Source organism: Parus major, chromosome Z (assembly GCF_001522545.3).
Source record: "Parus major isolate Abel chromosome Z, Parus_major1.1, whole genome shotgun sequence".
In the NCBI taxonomy this organism is placed as follows: Eukaryota; Metazoa; Chordata; class Aves; order Passeriformes; family Paridae; genus Parus; species Parus major.
Genome location: NC_031799.1, coordinates 46,746,670 through 46,757,141, shown reverse-complemented (window position 1 = coordinate 46,757,141; position 10,472 = coordinate 46,746,670). Strand labels below are relative to the sequence as shown.

The 10,472-nt window shown below is 44.2% G+C and overlaps 1 protein-coding gene across 3 annotated transcripts in view; it reads right to left on the bottom strand.

Annotated features, from left to right (window-relative positions):
- Positions 1 to 283: 283 nt before the first annotated feature.
- Positions 284 to 10,472, bottom strand: part of B4GALT1 (beta-1,4-galactosyltransferase 1) — a 31,996-nt gene continuing 21,807 nt past the window's right edge. The window contains exon 6 of one of the 3 annotated variants that reach the window (XM_033520323.1): positions 284 to 428. In XM_033520323.1, the coding sequence (XP_033376214.1) occupies positions 398 to 428 (31 nt within the window). In that variant the 3' untranslated portion in view covers positions 284 to 397. Of the gene's footprint in view, positions 429 to 6,841; positions 10,180 to 10,472 lie in introns of those variants that run through there. The other 2 variants (XM_015614948.1, XM_015614950.3) reach the window with 2 other exon arrangements.

Genomic DNA, 10,472 nt, shown 5'->3' with positions numbered 1-10,472 from the left:
CCATCTGCAAACTTCTTAAAGGTTTTGTAACAGCTGCTTTTTGAAAGGTCACCAGACCATTTTTAAACTCTTGTTTCTTTTGTATAAGGCATGGGTCTTACCAAAGCATCATGTGATATTCAGTGAAAAAATGCTTTGAGGAAATCCGATTATGTAACAGAAACACCATTCCCTTTATTGGATTGAAACAGTAATCCTGTACTGCTTGCTTTCTATTCTTTTGAGTTGTTTTTGTTTTGTTTTAAGGAAGAAAAATAGAAGAAAACAAGTTTATTTGACAGTATTGTGCCTCATGGGTGACTGTGGTAGCAATCCTCAGCCTCTTTGTCCATCATTAGTGTCAAACCAACATTTGTATAAGGCGCCAACTTTTCCCTTACCCTTACTTCTTCTATCTTCATGGAAATCCAATGCTGGTTTTCATTATTCTGCAAGGAAAACATTGATTGGATGGAGAGCATGTGGGTGCAGGAGCACCTGCAGGAACAAGTGGCAGGAGCAGCCACAGGGTGTGCAGTCATGGATGGCATCTGCATTAGCTGACTACAGATTCCAGCTGCTTTCCAGACCACTTCAACCCCCAGGATGGTGTCAAATATTCGACAGCCTAAAGCAGGATATACTGAAGCTATTAAAAATAGTCTTTGTAAGATAAGACATAAAACATCCTGATAAAAAGAGACAAAGAGCAATGAGTATTTCTTAATGGTTCCCAGAAGAGGAGCAGAGATAAAAAAAATAGAGAGACAAGAGATCACAATCACCATCAGCTCCTAATAAGGACCAAAAGTCAAGACTCAAAAGCAGCACACATTTCCTGAGGTAACAACACAGGAGCCATCATAAGACCTCAGAAGTGAGTGTCCCTTTAACTCTGCATCAGTATTCAGTGTCCTTGGACAGACTGCTTGCATTTTGGTGCTTTCATCCTGGACAGACTGCTCAGATGCTCTCAGCTTGAATATTCTTATGAATAAGAGGCAACTGGCTTAGTTTCAAAATAAGTACTCCCTCTTCCCATAGGGTCCCACAGCGAGCTTTGCTGTGTTGTTGCAAGATGAGCTTTGGCTCTGGGATTTCTGATTTGCTTTTTTGCCATCTGCTGCTGTCACCTGGGCCTCCAGGAGGAAGGACATTGCTGCTGCTGGTAACAGTCCCAGACTTTACACTGAAACAGTGGATGCTCAGCATACCAAGATCCTGTTGTGGTGTGTTACACATGTTGCCAGCTCCTCACGAGTGCCTGGTGTGTAAACTGGCCTGTGGTGCCAGGTGTCTCTTGTTATTGATGTGTGATGTAAGCACGATAGCAGCAGGGGCCTTGAGAGTTTTGGAACAGACCAGAAGCAAAGGATCCAGGACTATAAATAACTTGCTGGCAGTGGGTTAGGTGTGCAGCCTCAAAAGCTGGGCAAAGCCTGTGTTAAGTATTCCAAAGAAAAGCAGCGGCAGCTGAGCAATGAGAAACACATCTGAGCAACAGGGTCAGGCACCTGCTGCGGTGTGGGAAAACAACACCTGCCAGTGCTGCACAGGAAAGCAGGTGGAGGACAAGGGCTAAGAGCTGTCTAGAAGCTCAGACACCTTGAAGAAGTGCCAGGATGGCAAACGTGGTGTGATTCTGGGGGCCTCTGTGCCACAGCTGTGGGGCTGTGGGTAGCTTTGCTCCACACAGCTCTGCTCTCCTGGGAACCACATGTACCTGAGGTTGGAAGGGAACTTTGGAGATCATCTGGTCCAAGCCCCCTGGCTCAAGCAAGGCCACACAGAGCCAATCACCCAGGATATGTCCAGATGGTATTTGAACGTCTCTAAGGATAGCTATTCTCATCTGCCTGGTTTCAAAATCCTTTTGAGCTGGCAATAGTGGGTGCATGGTTCCATGAGTGTGTCTGAGCATAGCTTTTTGTGCCCATCTAATGCTCCAGTTCTCAATGGGTTTAATGTGTATGTGTCAATGTGTCTAATCATGATTTTGGGCAGTATTATAATTAGCTGCTTCAAAGGTGGGCCAGTGGCAGTGGTTTAGGTATGCTGATTTTCAAAGCAGCTAATATTGCAGAGAGTAGACTCTCAGGCAGAGAGCCACATCAGCCAGTCACAGCCCTGCTGCTTGCAGTAGCCAATACTGACTCTGATATTCAGCTGCCCTTTACATGTTAAAGGCCCTCTCCACCTCTGCAATCAAGATGGCAACTTGTACACCAGAAATTGTCACTGCAGTGAGATCACAACTTGGAGGGCTTCTAAGTAGATCTCTCTAAGAAATCCCAGTTTCCATTCCTGTTCTCTGTTGTCTGGGCAATCCTTGTTACGTCAACAAGGTATGCTGAGACCTTGTTTCTCCAGGATTCTTGCTGAGAAGTACTACATGGTTCCTGTAAATTAGAGGTAACCAAAACACAGTCAATTGCAGATTGTGTTTTCTAAGGGTATGATGGTGATTTAGAATGATTGTGACAGGGAAGGACCCCTCCAGGGTTCTTGCTCAATCCTTTTACTCAAAGCCAGTGAAGATCAGAATTCACACTTTACCATCACTCAGGGATTTGTTCAGTTCAAGTGGAAGCTGTAGTCTTCCTCCTATTGTTTCAGAGACATCCAACTTATCCCCTTAGCTTTGTGATCCCTCACAGGACTCCTGCTTAGACCTCAATTTGGAAAAACACCCAGGCCTGATAAAATACGTGAGGCAAATTTCTAGCAGCTGGATGAGAAAGCAGGTTTTAGAGATACAGTCAGAAAGTCAGTGTTTTCCACCTGAAATGAGCAAAACTTGGCCATTCTGCAGAACATCAGATGTTATCTACCTGAACTTGTGCAAAGAGTTTGACACTGTCTCACATGACATCTCTAAAAACTGGAGAGACATGGATGCCCCAGTTCTAGAAGTGTTCTGAGTAAGGCTGGAGGGGGCTTTGAGCAATCTGGTCTGGGGGAGGGAGTCCCTGCCCATGGCAGGGAAGTTAGAATTAGATAGTTTTTAAAGGTCCCTTTCAACCCCAGCCGTTCTGTTTCTGTGGCATTCCGAGGCTGCCTCTGTGGACCTGTTTCACCAACACATCCTACCTCGTCTGTGCCATTGATGTCCTTACACAGCCTTTGCACTTCCTTGTGCCAAGCACATCCCCAGACACTGATGATTGATGAGTGGATGCATTAAATTCATGAAGACCCCAGTGCCAGGGCTGACCATACCACTGCCTCCTCTGTAAGAACACATCAGATCTGGTTGCACTACAGTCAGAAAGACAAATTTGGACCACAAACAGAAGAATAATGTCTTTTCCCTTCAATACAGATTTCTTCCAGTCCCGGTCTCTTCTCTGGCACATCTTACTCTTCCTTGGGCCCATGTATCTCTTACAGTATTTCTGGAAATGGAGAGAACATGCTGCAGAGCCATCTTCTCCCACATTGCTAGAACACATGCTATTCTGGCGTGGTGTGACCTCAGACCCCAGACCCCCTTCATAAGTGCTGCACTACACTGTGAAGACTTGTCAGCACGTTTCCCTTAGAGGGGTTGCTAAATCCCATGGGAAAGAGATGCAGTGGCTATGATTTTTAATTTGGTTTCTGTTCCAGATTGTATTTTTGGAAATAAAACTGAGGCATTTGCTAGGTGGGGCGCTGCTGGAGGGATGACTTTTCAAACTCTTTTTCATATAGGAATGTACCAATGTTTTGCACTTTTTAACTAAGTTGTTTTTCTCCCTCTTGAGAGAAAGTTGAAGGATGTGAAAAAAAACCACAAACAACCTGGTCAGTGAGCTCTTAATGTGATTTCCTACAGTCAGCAGCACTTCTGCATGCTCCCAGACATGGGCTTAGCAGGTTTGCCAGCTCTGGATGAGTTGGACACAACCTTGGAAAGGTTCACAGCTCCTCCCTTTCTCTCTTGCAGCGTAGCAGATGGTCACTGTGTAAACACCATGCCAAATTCTGATTAGTAAAATACAGTGTAAAGCAGGTTTGTAAAGCACAGGCAGCCATGCAACTCCCTGCTCTTTCCTTGGAAGTGCCCTGCAGGCTTCTCCAGGCTTTTTGGCATTGTCCATGACCTTAGTGCAGCAGTGTCCCTTCACATGGGGACACTACACTCCTGCTGCTCTGCTGGCTCTGGCTTGGAGCTCCTGAGGGGCAGGTTTATTGCTGTGTCAGTCACACTGCCCAGGAACCACTGAAACTTCCCAAGGTGGCAGTGCCCCCAGCACCTCAGTATGCTGTCCCAGGACTGCATCAACCCCCTCAGGAATGTTTCTTTCACCGTGTTCATTCTGAATATCCCGAGCCTTCCCCTCTGCAGGAAGATTGGGAATTTCACTAGAAGTCTTGCTTGACTAAAAAGGGCACTTCTTGTAGCAAAATAATAAATAAAAAACCAAACCAAACCAAAAACCAACAAAACAACAACAAAGCAGCATGGAATAATGGGAAATATGACAGACAGGAAAAGAATGTAGTAAACATTGCTTACTTGGGTACTTAGAGGTGGTATTGAGAGCGGCCAAGTTCCACCTACAGCTCAGACTAGAAAGGATCATTAAAGGTAGTATAACAGGACCCTACAGGGATTGTAGAAGTTGGGCACGTCTACTGACAGATGGAGGAAACACTATGGTTCTGGACAATATAGAAAAACACCACAACGATCAATGGATTTTTGTAGCATCTTCAGAGGCAAAGCCTGCTTCCAGATCTCTGCATTCACCAACTTGGTTTTAGAAGTAGGTGGGACAACCAAATGTGAGGCTTAAGGACTGCTCAGAGAATAGGATAGATGACACTAACCCAGATGAGTTACCAGTTCATGTCACTGAAGCTGCTGTCAGCCAGGGTGGAATATCATGGCTAATGGGAAAAGGCTGAATGAAAAACCTAATATAATGCCCACCTTTAGGGACTGCAAGGAGAAAGATATGTGAAGCAGCAATAGTACCTCCACCCTTGTGTACTAATTACAAAATATAATTACAAAATTATTGTGAGCAACACCTCTATCCTTGGAAAAATCATGGAGCAAGGATTCTTGGAAATAATTATCATGCATGTGAAAGGCCGGAAGGTAATCAGGAAGAAGTCCACTGGTCCAGCCTTTGGACTTAACTCAAACCCCTTATTTTCCCCACTTAGCTCATCACAGCAAGATTTAGTGCAGACTTGGGATGTCACCACTGGCTCTACAGAGATCTTTGTGCACTCATCTGCACTGCTGGTAGTTATATTTAGAGCAGTGGATGGATAAGGAAAACAGGCTTCAGGAGTGGGGTTGTTGCCTTGGGTTGACAGAGAACAGAGGTCTCATATGAGTGCACTGTCCCTGAGTATACAGACATCCTGCATGTTGGATGCAGTCAAATAAGAGCAGAACCAGCAATCAGCAGTGCTGTGCTGAAACACAAAGCAAGAACAAAGGACAAGCACGCCTACTTTAGACTCCTTCCAAGAGGGTGAAAAGGTTTAGCAAACTCCAGCTTAGAACTTTTCTTCCTTTTAACAGCAGCTTCTTTTTTTGTTGTGGGTTTTTGGCTCTTTTTTCTCCCTGTGGGCTGGAGAGCAGGAAAGTGTAGCAGGGTAAACATGTGGGATAAATGTAAGAAACTACTCCCTCATCCTGGCTCCTGGCAGGCAGGTGGAGCACAAGGTAGAGAAAGCTCTGCTAGAGCAAATATGGTCTCACAGCAAGAGTCAAAAGATCATTTACCGGCTCCATGCTGATCTGGTCCAGGGAAGCCTTGGTAAGTAGAGGGGAGAGGGGTGAAATCCTGGTGACACTTCTCAGGTGCTGCTTTCAGCAAGGGACAATGTTTCCACTCATGGTTTATTCCAGCCACTGAGCCTTACCCACACAGGGTGTAGAGAGGAGGAATGGCTCCATACTCTGAGTACGGAGCAGAAGTATTCTACCCACAGAATACTCCGCCCCTCTGCAGGAGGAAGTAGAAGGTTGTTCCCAGACTGTTCTTCTGCCTGTAGATGCCAAACTTGGAAGCATAAAAAGGTCACACCCATGGATTCTTGTGCAACATTTCAGGGCTTGAGAGTCAACAGAAGATGCAACAGGGACCACCAAGCCTGCTGCAGCACCCCAGTTTCCTGGCAACTTCCTTGAAGTGATGGTCCTGCATTGTCCCCAAAGCCCTCAGAGGCAGTTGTGAAGGGACACAGGAAAGCAGGCAGGGGTCACTGCCCTATCCCAGAGCCCTCAGTCAATATGGTTGTCAGAACATGCCTGCAAGCAACTGCAGGAGCTTGGTGATGTTCTGCCCACTGTGCCAGCCTAGGCCCAGAGGCTGGTACCTGGTCTCAGCTGCAAACAAGCCCACATTTCCCTGGAAAGCACTGGGGAGCTCATGCCTAGCCTTAGCCACAGTCTGGCCAGAAAGATCTCTTCCACAGAAACTGTTTTTGTAAGAAATTGCCAAGGAACACAGGCAAATGTTTGTACTTCAGTTTCCCAGAAATTACTTCTCAATTTTCACTCTCAAGCCAAACCCACAAGCACTCAGGGAGCAAGTAGTGGCCTGTTCCCCCAAGCAGTCACAGCCTGAGTGAGAGTTTGCATCCCCTGCCTGGTTTCAGGATGGATTGCATGCTGTGCCTCTACTCGCAGATAAAGGAAACACCCTACAGTTTTTTGGTGTCATCTGGGGACTCTTAGGTCTGTATCTCTAACAGGCAAAAATTTTGCAGCACAGTGAAATTAATTCAGGGGGCAGCCAAAAGGAGGAAAAGCTGGAGAAAGTTAATGCAAGGAGATTAAGGCACAGCCTAGTTCATCCCATGAGCCAGAAACCCACCGAGACATAGGGGTAATCCAGAGCAATGCTGCAAAACGTTGTAACTGAAAATATTTTTATTTGACACCAATAGTAGAGAAGGAACATTGGATTACACATCCCTTGATATATAAATGGTAAGAATTCAAAAGCAAAACCATCTACAGGAAACCCAAATGCAGCCCAGTATACAAGTAGCATCCTAGGGAAAAGCAGCATATCAGGACCCTCCCTCATGCTAACAGGCAGTCAGTCATCCCAAAGAATCCAAGCATTAGCATTTCCTTTGAAGCTGATTTTTCTGGGTTTCAACCGTTAGTTACAATGAATATGACTGAGTGTTTTCACCAGTAGGGGAAAGGAAAAAATACCACCCACCATAGGACACAGTCGGAATTGGCTTCTGTACAACATGAGTGTTTGTAGATGTGGCCCCTGAAAATCTCAGGGAGAGAAATTTCATGGCCAGGTGGAGTCAAGAGCATTTAATGAGTTTGACTGATACAGTTTACACAAAGACAATGAGATCTAGAAAACACAAGTCAGCACCAAAGGGCAACATGAGCTACAAAAGGTGGCTACAGTTCTTTACATGGCTTGTGGCTTTAGCAGTGTAAGAGAAACTATGCAGCAGCTTCTTGCCATGCTAGTATCTCTCTGCTGAAAACAGTTTTCAGGTTTCCTGATTTTCCAGTTTCCATTTCTTCCCTCTTTCAAGGCACATGTTGTAGAAACCTTTGATTTCAAGAGCCAGAAACAAGTGCTCATCCCACCTCCACGACATTGAATAATTTCGGCACACAGCCAAACAATGAGTTGTTGCACTAACTTTTTTCTGTCAAAGAATCTCTCTGCAAGGAATGCTGCCAGCATCTCCCCCACCCACCTGGTAGCAGACAGACACCACTACAGTTGAAGGTCCAAACTCTTTGACTTACAAAAGGCTCAGCACAAAATCGAGGTGCTCTCTGCAAAGACAAGGCATTTTCAAGTCCAGCCTTGATAAATTTTTGGTTATCTGCTGCTAGTTGTGGGAGTGAGGCCCTCCTTCTAAGGCAGCTTTGAAAAACAAAATTAAAATAGTCCTCTCCTGTGTCTCTGTTACTGCTAGACTACACCCATGCCAATGTTTTACGGGAACACATTTGACCTGATTTCTGTAAAACACATCTTCTTGTACTCCCTTGCATCTTTAAGACCTGGAGCCTGATCTGCCATAAGGACTATTGTATTGTATATTTTTTTTAATGCAATGATAAGCACAAAGGATAAGCTCTTAACCACAAGCCTCCTCCCTTGCACTTTGCTCCTGCTCCATGCAAGCCCATCTTTCCTCAGCTCCCATCATGACTGGAGCAGCAAGTCTAGCCAGAAAAAGCTTTGAACCAAAGGAGGTGAAGACTTTTCCAAAGTGAGACTGAAAAGGCATCTAGTAATTAATGTCTCTATGCATCCTGTGAGCCACTGCTGGCCTAAGAAGAAATGCACTGTTCCCTGGTCCCTGCAGGATCCCACCCCTGCAGTGCAAGGGTTCAGCAAAACCTTCAGGACTCGAAAAAAGTAACAAAAAACCAAACTAAACCAAACCAAAGGGAAAAAAAAAAAGAAAAAAAAAAGGCAGTGCTGAAGATGATCCCCAATACAACAAGTGTCCCTGATTTTAACAACCTTCAGCACAGGCCAAGGAAGTGCAAATTGCTGTAGTCAGAGCTGGTGGCGAAGTACTCACCAGAAGGAATTCAGTTCTCAGTTCTGGCTGAGAGCTTTAAATCACTTAGACAGCTCCCTGGGTGTCAGCGCTTGAGGCTTTCATACAATACATGGTCAAGGGGAGGAAAAGCAGCGTCTGTACAGCTGGTGCCCTGGTGCACTGACAGAAAACAGTACTGCAGAATGTGCATGCCCCTCAAGCCTGAGACAATCAGAAGGGAGGTTCCAGATAGAGGACACACATTGCAAACAGGCTTTAGGCAAAGAAAAATCATTTGGATGTCAGTCCTGCTGTGTATATCTCAGCACCGCAGGAGATTTAATAGACAAATACGCAGAGCAAACAAAATACATGGCTTATATATAATGACGCACATAAAAAGCCTACTAGTCTAAAGATAAAGGAGGCTTTGAATCATATCCTATTACGCTGCACCCTACTTTAATCTGTTATTAAATATACTGCTTATGATACACAAATTACTTTTAAAAGTTATTAAAATGTTACAACAACAACAAAAGTAATAAAAGATTTCAAGTTTTATGCACAACCTTGCAAGAGAAAATTTTGGTTTTAGGAAGCTTCGGACAACACTTAAATAGCGTGTTAAGTTCCTACCACTGCTAACAAGTGTTAGCAAGTTTTAAGGCCATCATATATTTGTGCAATTAAATTAATAATCTCTGTTTCATGAAAAGAAAGAAACAGCACCAAAAATCCACCCCTCTCTGAACTCCTCTACCCCCAAAATCCCAGGTGGTGTTGTGCTGAAGGAAATAATCTCTATCATATCCAGAAGTAAGGTTATCTGAAGCCAGCAGTTTTTAGAGCCCATCTGTGCAACTCCCACCCTATGCAGGGAGCTTACCCACAGATTCTGGCAAACTGTCTCAACTCACTCAAAGCCTCCTTTGAGACTAAAAGAAATAATGACATTCATTGAATCCAGACTTGATTGTTCAACACCTGCTCTGCACATAGAGGAGATGTTTGTTTTGGTCACTTTGAGAAAAAAGTTGTATTATGCTGTCTCCATTAAAAAAAAAAAATCTAATGCAAAGCGTAAACTTGGACAATTTTAGCAGCATTTTACAGTCCTTCATAAAGTAAAACCAGGAATGAATTAAAATGTATGCCTGCATGCACCTCACTCAGAACACCAAATATCATGGGCAGTAATTGTTGATACATCACAGTCATAATCAGAAAAATTTGAGTCCAGCAATTAATTCAAAATGGAGAGTACTGCAGCAAATAGATCAGATTCAACATTTTCTGGCAAAGTAACTATTTACAACTCGTATGTACAGCTTCTGGACTTACAAAACAACAGAGAGCTAGAAAGTTGTATAAAGTCAAGTTTGAAATTTAAAAAAAAAATTTAAAAACATCACTTGTCCAACCAATTTGGAGACACTTTGGCATGCCAAAAGAGGCCTTTTTTTTTTTTTTCTTTTTGGTTCATTGCAACTGTTATAAAACCAGCACATATAATGCATGAGGCCAGATACCCTGGGTAATATAGGCAAGTCTCTGTTGTGTCTCTGATGTTAGCTATTGGGAGAGCCAATATCCACTGTGATCTTTGTATAGAGAGGGTACTTGTCAGTTCTTAACACCTTGTAGGACAGTGTATTTAAGCCGTCAGAATTCATTGTCTCCCGTGTGTGAGCAATTCTGTCAAACCTGCAGGAGGGGAAGAAAAAAAAGTGGAGGAGAGGGCAGAAAAAGCAAAGAAAGAAAGGAAAAAAATGTTTAAACAATCTGATCTTTGCATGCCTCTCAGGCAGCATCCGCAGGTGTTTCAAGAAAAACCTGAGTATCAGTGCCATAAACTCCCAGATCTGGCCAGCCTAAGCAGTGAGCCAATGCATCCCCATGGGGCCAAATTTTAGCTAGGAAGAAGCAGCCAAGCTTTTAAACCACACAAGTCCTTTTCCAGCTCTGCACTAGAGCAGAGGTTTATACCCCAAAGACAA